Source organism: Dreissena polymorpha, chromosome 1 (assembly GCF_020536995.1).
Source record: "Dreissena polymorpha isolate Duluth1 chromosome 1, UMN_Dpol_1.0, whole genome shotgun sequence".
Classification (NCBI taxonomy): domain Eukaryota; kingdom Metazoa; phylum Mollusca; class Bivalvia; order Myida; family Dreissenidae; genus Dreissena; species Dreissena polymorpha.
The window spans coordinates 93768683-93784138 of NC_068355.1; the positions used below are offsets into that span (position 1 = coordinate 93768683).

The following is a 15456-nucleotide window of genomic DNA, read 5'->3' on the forward strand; positions in this document are numbered from 1 at the left end:
GAAAAATTAAGAAAAAATATTTTTTAAACTCTAGTCGCAGTTAAGTCTAATTTTAATGAAACTTGACCAGAACATTTTTTTCTAATGATATCTCTGTGCTGAGTTAACAAAAATTGTTCCGGATATGTCAGGCAAAAACTAGTTCCCTGGCAATTTCAAAGAAAGCACGTCAACACGATAGAAGTAAAATTATAAGTAAAATCTTCGTGAAACTTAGTAAGAGCACGTTGAATTCAAGTTTGATTGATCCAACAAAATACCCACTTAATCTAAAGTCAACTTAACCCAACATAATGTCAACTTAACCCAAAATAATGTTATCCTAACCCAACATTTCACATAATGTCAATTTTATAAAGATAACTTAACATAATATCAACTTTACCCAACATTATGTTCATAACGTTACCGTAAGCTCACAGGTACGGAAACGCATATGGTACACCCAGATAATTTGGACATTCCGGATTAGTTAATATCGACTTACTGTGAAGTAAAATGGTATGTCGTCATAGATTTGTAGGTTTTTCCCACTTAATTGTACTCGCCATAACGACGTTAAGTATCAACGTAAATGTTTGAAACTTTTCCCGAAAAAATATTTGGTCGATATAATCTATGTAATCAATATAATGTTGACGATAAAGATCGTCATATATTTCGACATGTTCATATGATATATGCATGTCTTCATGACTCATGTCGATCTCCATTGATCCACGCAGATATTATTCAAACATTTTTCAACAACGCCATGTGTCCACTTACATTATATCGACTCTTCTTCATGTTATATAAAACCCGTATGGAAGCATCGTGTTGACTAAAACTATGATGGCACGAAATTTTTACAAGAGCATGACGCCAAAAATTATGCTTTTTTGTCGACTTAGATTCCTTCTACGGAAGCGTATATGTTACACCCCAATAATATGGTCATGCCAGGTTAATGTATACCAATTAATTTAAACCAAGTATACCAATTGATAATAAGTGCATGTTTAACTGCTTTCTAAAATTTATAATATAAAGTGCTAAGGAATAAAACTGCTATATGATAAACTTAATAATTAAATTGAGTTTATTTTTAAAAATTTGGCAATTTTGTTTTTTGTGTGGAAACTTTGTTATTGGGAAACAGCCTTTTTTACACTTTGCAATTTGGACACAGCCTGTAAGGGGCTATAATTTGGGGCAAAAATAAACACTGATGCTAAATATCTCAAATTTGTATTAGTACTAAATATCATAGGTTCTGGTATTATACAATAATCGATGCATTGCTTTTGTTAGTTCAGCACTGTTAAAATTAGAAATGAGAATGAACTAGTAAATAGGAGGCTCGTACAATTTATATTATACTCGTCATTTGTTTATTCAGTTCAACGGCGACACTCATTTGCACGTTAATGTTTGGTATTTAAACTTAATCAATACCAACAGGTTTATTGCAGATTTTTACCCAACGTACGCATACCGGCGGCATTTCACATCCTGCTGTATATGCGACTGAGATATACAATTATAAAAATCACATGTGATGCAATGACTCATTGCCCCGAGGAAAATTAACATTTATATTTATTTCTTTTGCCATGACAAGACAGACGAACGCTGCCATTTTTTTTTATCATAAACCAATCTAATAACGGAAAGCGTTATAACAGTCCATGTCATAAAATACGTCGGCTAAATTAAACTAAATCATTTAAGAACAAAGTTGCGCAGCATAATTGTTGCTGCGGGCGCAAAATAACAATACAAATAATTTTATATCGTTTTTAGATTTTTAGGTGCGGCAAATCCGACGATCATTTAGTCAATTTGTTGTGGCCTAATGTATAATAATGTACTTATTTAAATTCATGTCTGCTATAAGATATAAGGGAAGCAACTACTGCAAGTTTGCTGCGCATTGTTTGTCGGTGCACTGTACGTTTGCTGGTTCTGAAATGAGAGGCAATGTGTATGATATGATCTAATTTGAATTTACGCTCTTCAACGAGGTCATTCAGGCTTACAATAACTGAATACTTCACTATAATTCATAACAGAATTAGAATGGTCATCATAGTAAATAATTGTAAAATTGATGTGTTAAATTACAAGGCTGGTTTGGTCAATGGTTGCAAATTTAAGAAATGCAAATGAATGCAACAAGATGTGGTGATATGATGAATGTGTAGAAAACAAAACATACAGAATTCAATTTTGCAGTGTTGCAGTTATAAAACTTTTTTGTTGATTGACGCACGGTGCTTTTGCCGAAATCTTACTGTCAAAACCCTGTTTTCCGAGGGGGGCTTGCACTTTGACCATTTTGACTTTCTTTTTTTTCCAACAAATTTTATTTAGAAATTGCAAAAAAGTACATGTACAATAATGATTGTAACAATAATAATTTGCAATACGACACACACAAAAACAAAACAAGGTTGTAATACAACCAACTCATATCTTAAGTTATATATAGTAGTAGTCAGCAACAGACAAAGCAGCATATATTTTAGTGAAGTGTCTCGAAAATTTTACAATTATATGAAGTTATGTGTTGGAAAAAAACACCATTTACAATTTAAAAATTGACTTTCTTTGAAGTTGTGATGCCAAATATTGTTTACTGCAATAATTGAAACAATACAGACTGATTCTTAAATAATAACAGAAAAGCAAATTTGATAGGAACGGGAAAGAAAAATGCTTTGAAAGTTGGCTGTTTTAAAATATGACCATATGGAAATTGGAATTAGTGAAACCCAACCTCAAGTGTTGTTTTCGGCTCAGGTACTACTTTAAATTACTAATGAACTAGTAAATACACTTAAATGTACCCCGGGTACGCACAGTGTACGCACAATGTGCTAAAAAGCATCCGGCCATACGGTTTATTAATGAACAAATGTTTTTTATAGTGTTGCTTTAAAAAAAAAAAATTATAAATATTAACTTAAATGCATCCTGATGTGTATATAGAGGATATTTGTTGGATTCGGTGGATTATCGATTTTAATTCACGAGTGATCATAGAAAATAATATTTTCAGGAGTTGCGCAGCCACGAGTGAAAATATATAGTTTCTATGATCACGAGTGAATAAAATCGATATTCCGCCAAATCCAACAAATTTTCTTTTTATTTTATGCGTTTTTTTCACCGTTTATATGCATTGTTAAAGACTTCAACTAAAGAATTTCGCTGGAATAATGACGTCATTTCGTCAAAGAAATGACGTCATTTCACAATAAACAATGAAAACTATCGATAATCTTCACTGATAATTTTCATTGTTTGAAACAGTGAAATTATCAGTTTTAATTTACTGATATTTCTGTATAAACCACCGGAAAGCATTAAATAAATATTATTATTCTATTCAAACATTGGAATAAAACTGTAGTATGCAATTAATGTTGTGTCCGTGAATTGTTAGCTACATTGTGATTTTTATGTAAATGTCCGTTCGGAACTGACTGTGTTTGTCCTTGACATCACAGAGGTGTGACGAAGCAAACAAAAACAACAGGTACGATCATTAAAGCTATGTAATACATTGATAATTATGTCCATTTGAGCCGCGTGAAAAGGAAGTGTAATGTACGAGCGTTAAGTGTCGTCTCAGACAGGCCACACAGGCTTGTCAGGGCCGACACTTTCCGCCTAAATAGTTTTTTTGCTTAAAAGGGACTTTCTTGAAACGAAAACTAGCATAAAAGCGAAAACAGTCGTCGGTTTCATCCAGCTGTGCGCACGGAAAACACGGGATGTAACAATTAAGAAATAGAAAACGTCACTGAGGGCCCTATTGCAGAATAGTGTGTGTGTTGTTCAGAGTTTATTTTCAGGTCCATGCGCGCCCCTTCACAGGGTCATTTTGGCTGGACGCGCCCCTGTGACCTTTCAGAGAGAATAGATTAACTTTGAGCCAAAGTAGGTCAAATTTACCCCGGCTGCCCGGGTATTCGCCAAAGATATAATTTAGATCCAAATAGACCAGTGCACGGTGGTCAATGAGACCTTAATGTGCACTGGTAGACAATTTCAAGACAAATTCATGTCTGAACGCAGCTCCGCCAAGGGAGTGCAGCGCACAGCTCTGCCTTTATGGCCACTCTCGTCGTCACCGGCCGTCGTCTTCATCCCCGAGACGGTTTCCCCAGTGCGTTGAGCGTACTGAGTACCGCCGTCCCGGGGCCCCTCTCTGAGGCCACCCCCTCGATGTTCTTGGGACTGCAGAGACCCCCAAAGCAGCCACAGGTCCGCTCCGTATTACCTCCACACTGGTAGGCTCGATGTACCGCTGTTACCGGCTCTCTTCAGACGGTACCTCTGTCAGGTCCGGGCCAGCGAACTCTCGACGATAAACAGCGGGTGAGAAGTCCGCTGCATCTTGGAGAAGACAGCGAACCTAGCAGTGTAGAAGACGTCCGGCTCGATGGTGACGGACTTAGCTGGATTAGCAGAAGTTCCCCTCTATAAGGAAATATGTACAGGTTAGATAATCTTCTGCGGATGACTCTCGCTTCGGTCGCGACGCGCACGCTCCAGCTGCTGACCGAGTGGCAGAAAAGTGACCAGCCAGGCAGCCGCAAATAGTATATGGACCTCAGCCGAAGGCCAGCCGGTTCTCTGCGTCGGTAACCTTGCACAATTGTTACAAATAACCATTCTAGCGGGCACTATTAGATGCGCGCGCATTTAGTCGGCGGGCGCTTTTCTGAATAGCGCCCGCTGACTAGATGCGTGCGCATCTTTACCGGTCACTATTAAAAATAACGGACCTGTGTAGTTTATATACGCAAAAAAGAAACAAATTTATGAGAGGTATAATATTGAGCATTATAACCCGTGTACTCAAGGTACCGATGTTCACTTCAAGACATTTATATGCCCACTATTTGTTATGGGACTTCGTGCCTACGGGCATGGCATACTGATTGTCTAGAATCATGCTCTGAATCTTATTGACCGTATTGCCCAAACTGATTTGCAAATCCCATTCATATATTAAACAAGTGATGTTCATATTAGTGGCGGACCAGTTGAATATGCTTGCTTATACCAAGGTTTCCACCAAAGAAGGTTGTCATTAGCCAGCGACAATCCCGGGTAAAGAAATGCAAAACAAATTCAGCCCGAACACTGCCCCGGATGGTGCTATTAAAATTTAAAACTTTCGACATCAATGCAGAACTGTTTAAAATACGCGATCAACTGCGTGTTAAAGGTGTGCGCATATCCAGTGAACTCACTCAGTTTCGGCGCTCAAAGGTCGGTGAGCTGAATCAGCGTGGCATAAATGCTTACTTCAAAAATGGTGTCATCTATAAAAGGCAAGAGTTAGTGGAAAACATGGTCACCTTACAGGTTAGGCGTAATGATTAAATCCGCAGCGACACCACAAACAACCAACAAACATAGGTCCCGAGTAACAGCAGCGTCTTTCCTATGCATGTAGACTAGGGTTGTGACCAAGGCCATCGTTGGTCAGATATTTCTTTAATGTCATGGAACGTTGCAGTACTGAGATCCATACTAGTTGATCCATTATTTCTTACGCTTATATTGCAGTATGATATTATAATTTTGCTAGTCAAGTGGAAGTGAAGTGACGATGCAATTATGCAAATTAACGAATTAACTAGATAATTGTTTATGGTATTGTTCTCCATATTAAATTTCTAGGCGAGGTGGTCGAAATATGGGAGGTGTCCTAGTAGGTATTAAACACTGATTGTGTGTCGTTGTGTCTAACGTTTATCCTTTTTTTGGAGCTGGATTTGTTTTAAATACATGTATTGATAAACGTTATTTTAACACAACAAAATATTATATTAATTGCAACTTATATAGCCCCCGATTCCCTCCCTGTTTACGACGAATGTATAGCAATTATTGAACAACTGTTTTGAAACATGAATTATGCAGAAAACCTCATTTTACTGAGAACCTGAGTTTATTGATGCTAACACAAATTTGCAAATATTCCATGTTTTAGAAGAAATACTTTGTACATACCCGTGTAAGCGTTAACGCATATCACGTGATTCCAATGTAAAAAATTACGGGAAAAGTACCTTAACATCCTTTTTATTCGAAAATTTAGGTCCGCTAAAAGGGGCCTTTTCACAAATTTTAGCATGTATTGAAGTTTGTCATTTAATGCTTTATATTGATAAATAAAAACATTGGATATAAAAAGCTCCAGTAAAAAAATAACACACAAGAATAAAATTAAAAAAAGAAAAAAAGTAACCCTTCTGATCTGGTCTCGAACCACTGACTCCTGGAGTAAAAGTCTATCGCTTAGACCACTCGGCAACCCGTGTTCATACAATGAGAAATATTTTTAATACTTAATATAAGTATTCCTCGTAGTATAACAGTGCTCACTCTGGCCTTCAGAAAATAATAGCCATAATTTTTTTACTTAAAAAAATAATAGCCAAAACATATGCGGACTTTTCCGCAAAATGGAACTGAACGCAAAAAGAAATAAAAAACAATGAATCTCATTTTATATATGTTTTATTAAATGTATATCTATTGGATTAAAGTTATAATATAAATATACCGGTACACTTAAAAACAAGCATAATATCAGTGTGTCATTTTCTTATAAAATATTATCATGGCTTTATAATAAAGAATACAATCAATGCTGTGAGTGTGACTTAACAAACCAGATCTCAGCTACAGTTACATACACATAAGAATTAAGGGCAGAGGCCCCAACCCACCCAGAGCCCTTACTAATTATACAATTTTTTATAGTTTTTCCAATTGCAATTTTTGGTGAATACAACTTGAAATATTATAATACAACTTGAAATATTATAAACCACACCTTCCGTATCACCACATGTGCATTCGTCATTCTATTTTTGCTATTATGAACTTCGAAAATAAATCATAATCGACGAAAAAAAAACAGTATCCAAAAACGGTAATCCGAATAATTGTACGGTTTTGCACATGAAATATGCATAATATCAAATATTAATATGCATAATCTAAAATGTGCATATCGTTCGACTACTTTATCTCTTAATACGATGTTTGCCATCGGCCGCAATATTGTAGGCAGAGGCCAATATCAATTGTAGTCTCATTTATAAGACGCGCAAAGAATTTAGAGATACTTTTTATATGGGCTAAATTCTTTGGAACGTCTCATCGTTGAAGGACCTTTTTTGTGGTGGAAACCAGAAAGTTTAAATTTTCATCAATTTGCGTAAAATTGCAAAATAACATTACCAACTCATTCAGTTTTAATTCAGAAGTTCATTTTTACATCAAATATCGTCGATTCGTAGTTAGAAAGGCATAAATTCTTCAGTTAAACTTCTGCTTAAATCGCAAAACAATCACTGACCTGTAGCCATGTCATGAAACTGATTTAAATATGAACCAATCAGAAGAAGGCATTACGGTGTAACGTGTACGCGTAATTTTATTTAACATGAGCTTTTAACACCGACTTTTACGTAACTAGATCTAGTATGCTAAACTTTGTCGATTTAAGAAGCATATGTTGAAAACAGATATGGTGCAGTTTCTATTCACTGTTCTAAGTTTCAGGAAGTGTTTATGCATGTCTTTTTCGCACCTCTGTCTGTGTTGTTTTATGTACTTACATTCTACGTTACAAAGGACGGTATACTGTACGATCTGTATCAATATTATTTATGTACAGTATAAAAATAAAAGATGTAATTTATTTCAGAACTTTTTAATTGTCAATTTAGAAAAAAAACAATGCTAAATTTATCCAGAAAAGTATAGCATCGGTTTACTATTTAACGCGCTGCACCACAACAGACGAACGCAAACTGTATTTTACGCCGTTTATTCTTCCACTTTAAACCAGATGCTTTACATCGAGGTCGTGTTATCGATTTATATCTACACAGCGAGCGAATCGAGAGATATTGAAAAATTAAATAGTGGTGGGATTTAAATTGCTCAGGTATGGCAAGCGTTTCGACGCATAATCCCAAGAAACTAGGTTTTTCATGAGAACCTAAGTTCTCAGAATGAGAACCTAGGTTCTCAGAATGAGAACCTAGGTTCTCGCTTGAAGATTGCACATGGCGTCAAGAACCCAAGTTTTCAAATGAGAACCTAGGTTTTCATGAGAACCTAGGTTCTCATTTGAAAACCTAGGTTCTCATGAGAACCTAGGTTTTCATTTGAAAACATAGGTTTTCATGAGAACCTAGGTTCTCATGAAAAACCTAGTTTCTTGGGATTATGCGTCGAACTGCTTGCCATATCCGTGGTTTTCATTTGGGAACCATAGGTTCTCTGAGAACCTAGGTTCTCTGAGAACCTAGGTTTTCAGAAAACCTAGGTTCTCATGAGAACCTAGGTTCTCATTATGAGAACCAAGGTTCTCATAGAACCCAGGTTCTCATAGAACCCAGGTTCTCATGAGAACCTAGGTTCTTTGGAAACCTTGGTTCTCTGAAAACCTATGTTCTCTGAAAACCTAGGTTCTCTGAGAACCTAGGTTCTCAGAGAACCTAGGTTTTCAGAATTACGCGTCGGACGGCGTAAACTTGCTCGTTTGGAATACGGGACACATATTATTCAGGGCGCAGGATCAATGGGGAATTTGGAAAGTTCTGTTGTTGTCTTTATATTTGGTTATACTATAACCAAATATAAAGACAACAACAGAACTTTCCAAATTATTAAATCGTTTCGCGTCGCAACGCTTTATACTTTTTAGGTTTTTAAATCGTCAAAAGATGCATATAATGGATATTTTAGAAAATGGTTAATCTTCAGATTTACAGTTTCCTCACAAATATAATATCTTCAACGAAAATTTGCGAATGTGAGACGATTTTTTTTTATTTTGTTAATTTACCAAAACGTGAAAAGGCCCCTTTAAGAACATCATCACATCAACTCATTATTAAACATGGGCGATATATACCCGGTAAATCTAGAACGAAACGAAAGGTTATGTCCATTGTGCAAGACTTTTATTAAAAACGAATATCATTTCGTACGTGTTAAGTTCTTTCTACGAAGATCTTCGTGAAATGTATATTCCATCCAAGTTTTATAATCAGTCAACAATCAACAAATTTAATAACGCCATGACCTGGCGTGATGAAAACATTAAACAAAATATTGCCATGTAAATTTATTTTGCCTTCGAAAGACATTAAGTGTTGTTAACTTAAAACCTTGGTTTGCTGGACCCCTATTGAATTATATGTTTTCATATTGATATTATACCTTTATGCCTTTTTGTATGCTTTTATGTATACGCGAGGGCCGTATAGCAAATAAATCTGCTTCTGCTAACATAGACGAAATGTCACGTTGTGCATTAATATTTTTGAAATGATGTGCAATAGCATCAAGAATGTTGTTGATGGAGCCGAGGAAATTTAATATGAATTTTCTTTGAACTCAGTTTCAATACCCTTATACATGTGTTAAGTCTTCAAAAGTCCAACAACTACTCCTTCTGTTGTATCCGTAACTTTTCGAGATACTATTTATGACGAATAGCGATGTTTATTTTATGCTTTCCGGTGGTTTATAGAGAAATAACAGTGAATTAAAACTGATAATTTCACTGTTTCAAACAGTTAACATTATCAGTGAAAATTATCGATAATTTTCACTGTTTACTGTGAAATGACGTCTTTTTTTGACGAAATGAAGTCATTATTTCAGCGAAAATCTTTAGTAAAACTCTTTAACAATGTATATAAACTGTGAAAAAAAGCATAAAATAAAAATAAAATTTGTTGGATTCGGTGAAATATCGATTTTAATTCACTCGTGATCATAGAAATTATATATTTTCTATTATCACTCGTGAATTTAAATCGATAATCCAACGAATCCAACAAATATCCTCTATTTAAACATCATGAATATGATTGTACAGGATCGAGTAAAAGTAATTTGCAATAGGTTTTCACTACCTAGTACACAACTCTTTAACTTACATCTGTAGAAATAAAACTAAACAAATACGACAAACATATACGCTTGTTTATTTGTATTCTGTTCCTATGACTAGACACGTGAGACTACTCTGCATGGGTCACGCTGATGACGGGCGTGGCAAGGCTCGGGATAGGCTGAGATGGCGCTGAGTGCCCAGATGTCGCACCCTTGGTACCTCCCTTACTCGGAGTACTTGACTTTGGCTGCGAATTGTTCACCTTTAATGTAAACGTTTGAAAAACAGTGTATGTATCATTATGGTCGTTCCGACTGTAGAAGCTTTGAAATCATTCACCTTTAAGTAATAAAATACATGTATAATATAAATGATCATCAATCAGCAATATTGGTGACAGTCTCACGCATGGTCGAGCAACTTCGCACAATTTATCAAAGCGCTAAGCGCTTTTGAGTAAGATATGCAATTATTTATCTTCAGATATTGCTAAAATACATACCGTAATATCTCTTAGTTTTCGGGCACTGAAAGTTTTTGGACATCCTCATGTTAGCAAAAATAATTATTTTTCGTGACTCTTAATTTTCGGATCTGCGGGTTTTCGTCTATCATCTATACATCTGAATTTTCGGACAGTATATTTTACAGCGCTGTTTCAACAGATTTCGGCCTATTATTTGACTATTTTGTAACACTTCGGTCATTTATTAATTTAATTGGATTAAGGTCATAAAACCTGTCTGAGGGGAATGGACCATTACATTTGCGTATTTGGGTAAATAACCATTTATGCCGGTAGAAAACAATCGATTAACCCAAAAGCATTTGAAATACTATGTCCAATTAAGGAAGCAGAATGTAACATATTTAACTTTTTTGTTCTGTATTATTTCAGGCATGAATTAGAAAATCTTTAAAGTTGTATTTATTTCAAAATAGAAAAAGAAGAGTAGGCTAAATCGCAATAAAAAACTATTGTACATCGATCTATTGCTTTTATTTCAATATAATTATAATTTTCGGAAACTTAATTTTTGTCTCTAAATTTTCGGGTACATGGATTTTTGGAATATTTTCCGAATCTAAATTTTCGAATACGAATACATATATTATTTCTAAATGTTGAAAACTTATAGTAATAATGATACCTGCTTCACCGGTTTTCCGAAATAATTTGTTTCGCTGAGATAAACACAATTATCGACGACGTAAATAAGAACTGTTAAAAGTTCAAATGGTGGCAACTCAGTAATGCGTCTGGATAACCCAGCAACCAATAATGATAACCCCACCATAAAAACATGCGCATATAGGTCCCATATGGGCTTATAATTATAGGTAATCGTGTATTGAGTCTATAGTGACTTGCTCATACTGGCTAGCCTCTATAAACTATATATGTTTTAGGGGCATGCCCACATGGGGTTACCCATATTAAACTCATATGGGACAAGCCATATATATATAAGCCCCTATAGGCATGCATGTATACTGCCCATATGGAGCCGATAATTACAGAATTGTTTAGAAAAAAACGTAATTATTTTGCATACACGCAATAAATATGTTTGTGATTGTTTTTAAGAACAGGGTTTGATCACGTATTTGTAACTTTTAAAGGCGAATAATATTTTGCCCATTATGGGGCCACGGAGACCCCATTTGTGCCGAAGTATATGCTCGGAACCTTTTTTGGCGATATATAAGTAAAAACATTTATGCAGGTGAAGACTTGCGAGCCTTGAATGTATAAGGACAAACATTTATTATATGTTAAAGTTCGTACCTTTTTGCTGATGCGCTTGTTGGCGGTGGTCTTTCGCTGCACATCCGAGATATATTGGCTCTGCTCCTGGCGCCACGGGTGTGGGAACTTGGAGATGTTCATCAGGTACTGCTGGTTAACCTGAAACAGGGGGCTTAAGGTCGGGCATAGCGTACATGCCGCGCACACACGGACTAGTTCGGCAACATGGGTTTCAATATGGCTGACAGTAATTCGTTTGAAATAGTACAAGATTATCAGGAAAAGGAATTTTAGTATATCTTAGATTCATGTAAAATACAATTTTTGCGACTACATGTGTAAACATGTGTCAATATAAATAATTGTTTCATACATAATACTAGTATGTTATGTTATGGTCCAGTCTTTATCTACTTCTGTGACAGAATGTACTGTGTTTGGCTGTAATTAACCATTAGGAATTGATGCATTGTCTCGCATCTTGTAGGTATTGGAAGTAATTTGTGTGCATTGATTTGCGGGATACAAAAACTTTCGCGCTGTTATAAAACAAACGTTACCGTGCATTTAAGGCAGTTGGCCAACATACACAATAGCACTCACTAAAATATCAATGTTACGCATGCGCGTAATATTATATTCCAGTGAAGTAAATGTCTTCTAATATTGTTGATGTTGTTTTGCATGGGGATCGTACCTGCCACTCTAAGAGCCACTTCTTATGGTTGTAGTGCGGGTCCTTGGTGGTGAGCCGCTTCAAGATGGCAAGGTTCTCGTGCGTGATTCGCAGCAGCTCCCTCTGGCGTTTGATCTTGTTAAGGCTATACAGGTGGCGGGGAGATATACAGAAATAACAACGGGTGGTACAGTACGACAAACAGACAAAACCTGTGCGTTTGGGCGAGAGGGTCGACGAAAAATGAACATCGAACGAAACTGTCTAGTGGGCTTAAAACCCCATTTGACTCTCTCGGCAAAGATCTCTGTGTCAATATCCACACTGCGTAACTGCGTTATAAAATTACAATTCTTGAAGTTATGTATGCAGGAAAGTTGTTGTCTAATATCAATTTGTTGTCGAGAATAATGAAAAATGTTCATATTAAATAACAGAAGTTAATTAAAAAATGATACTTTCGTACGTATAACGCAACATTGCCATAAGCGCGTTGCAAATATAATCCCGATCTGCTTATCCATCAGCGTATATGAGCTTAATAACACACTATGTTTTAGTTAGACCGCTGAAGAGGGCCATGGTGATTTTAACATGTAAGAAACCAGAAGCGCGACTGACGCTGTGGTTGCTCTCAACGCCGACGGCTGCACGGTACCTCTTGGGGTGATTGTCCTCCTTCTTGTTGTCCACGACGCCGCCTGTGCGCATGATGTGCGCCATCTTCTCTAGCAGGATCCGGTTATCACGCTCTATGGTCGCCAGGCGTTCTGCTTCGAACTGCGAGCCAGAGTTGAACGAAGATATACATAAGTACGTTATAACAAGTATCTCGCCACACTGCTTGCGTGGACGTAGTACGTGCGGTAATACATACGCGAGTTGAACGAAGATATACATAAGTACGTTATAACAAGTATCTCGCCACACTGCTTGCGTGGACGTAGTACGTGCGGTAATACATACGCCAGTTGAACGAAGATATACATAAGTACGTTATAACAAGTATCTCGCCACACTGCTTGCGTGGATGTAGTACGTGCGGTAATACATACGTCAGTTGAACGAAGATATACATAAGTACGTTATAACAAGTATCTCGCCACACTGCTTGCGTGGACGTAGTACGTGCGGTAATACATACGCCAGTTAAGCGTTACAGAGTTCAAGAAAGTCAAGTAAACTATTAACTAATGAGAACAATGAAACAAATGCAAAATTAATATTATTTTAACAAGCACGAGAAATTCACGTGGCCCTTACCTGTAGCTTTTTAAGTTTAATATGAAGATGCATGTGTACACGTGGTGGATTGTTGTCTACAACGGAAAGGGCTGAAAGAAACAGTGTTGTTTTTTCATATCTATTATGTTCATATTTGCCACGTTTTCATGATTTTGGCTATCACTATTTTTAAATAAAACTTGTTGAATTCCTAGTATTAAAAAAAGTTAATATGCGTTGCGATTATTAGTGCAATCCGAATGAAAAAAACTATAGCATTAAATTTGTTGTCTGGAGTATATTCCATGAAAATTGTCCTTGCACATCGATTTTAACATTTAAACATCTCTTCATATTTGATAACATGCTTATTTTTATTTATCACATTATATTTGTAAGTGTTTTTATTTTACAGTTCTACATCACAAAGGACAATAAAGTAGTGTGCAGCTATAACAATACACAAAACTTACCACAGGCAACTTTTTTCCTGTGAGTGTTGAATATTTCTTGGTCCCATCTTTTAGCAAGGTATTTGTTGTTTGCTGGAGTCACTGGTTGATATGGTCGTACTGCCAATGACATATTTGATTTTTTTGTTTGTTTTTATCTATTGACACAATTTATGTTAACGACGATCCTTTAAAATTACTTCAATGTTTTTAATTGAGCTAATGACGTCAGATTTTGGGCGCCAATTTGCTGACGTCGAAACCCTGTAAGTATCCGACAGTTTGCAACCTAGACGCTAACGGCACATGCTCATTAAAGTTAAATACAATACATGCAGCGAAACTTTCCGCCAAGACAGAACTATCGTTCAGAACAGCCTTAGTCGAATTAAAGGAAGACGTTTTAATTCGTCCTATACATATATACGTATAAGTTACATATGATCTGGAAAATTGCATTCCTTAAAACGCGATTGGATGAATGACAATTTTGCAACAAATGTTCAGTCAACATATCGTAGAGAATGTATAACATATACTTATGCAGTCTTGAGGTTTAAAGGAGCCTTTTCACGTTTTTGTTAATTGACAAAATTAAAAAAACGCTGTTTCAGATTTGCAAATGTTCGTTTTAGTTATGATATTTGTGAGGAAACAGTAATGCTGAACATTTACCATGCTCTAAATTAACCATTATATGCATCTTTTCATGATTTAAAAACCTGAAAATTATAAAGCGTTGCAACTCGAAACGTTTGAATAATTTGGAGAGTTCTGTTGTTGTCGCTATATTTTGTGAAACTACGAGGATTGCTTATATAAAGTATAAAATACATCACTCATTGTATGAGCGTGGATGGCCGATTGGTCTAAATGGGAGACTTTTTACTAAAGGAGTCCATAATTCAGTGGTTCCAGCCCTGTTTAGGTTTACTTATTTTTCGGCGTGCTGTATTAAGCCAGCTTTTCACCTTACCTGACCTTTGTAAGTGTCCAATAAAATTCAAATGAAATTTCCCGCGGCTAGGTACGAATGAATACACTTCATTTATTCCATTTGCTGATTTGAGTATACCACCAGAACATTGGAAACATATACGCGTCTTTGTAACACTGATTTACTGCATGAAACAATTTTATCTCAAATGAAAAGGCTTAATAGATAGAACAGTTTTACACTCAATTCGCGACATCAATACAGTTTGTGCGTGCACCTTTTATTTTCAGAGGATTGCCATGGCAAAAGCTTTTATACTTATGTTCTCATATTTAGTACTTACTTCCATATTCCGGTCAACATGTTAACATGTAAAAGTATAAAGAGCAGTGGCAGCGAGGCCTCACTTTAATGAATTGCATTTCAACCCGTGAGATATCGGGTCAATTCGCGGTTAGTGTGTCTGGATGTCAGAGTTTATATACA

General features: G+C 36.1%; 1 protein-coding gene across 1 annotated transcript; it reads right to left on the reverse strand.

Annotated features, from left to right (window-relative positions):
- Nucleotides 1-10006: 10006 nt before the first annotated feature.
- Nucleotides 10007-14431, reverse strand: LOC127841177 (sperm axonemal maintenance protein CFAP97D1-like). The gene is made up of 6 exons (XM_052369826.1): nucleotides 14055-14431; nucleotides 13621-13691; nucleotides 13016-13137; nucleotides 12379-12502; nucleotides 11721-11840; nucleotides 10007-10193 (listed from the first exon to the last, which is right to left on the reverse strand). The coding sequence occupies exons 1-6, from the start codon at nucleotides 14164-14166 to the stop codon at nucleotides 10059-10061; spliced, it is 684 nt and encodes a 227-aa protein (XP_052225786.1). The 5' UTR covers nucleotides 14167-14431; the 3' UTR covers nucleotides 10007-10058.
- Between the last annotated feature and the right edge of the window lie 1025 nt (nucleotides 14432-15456).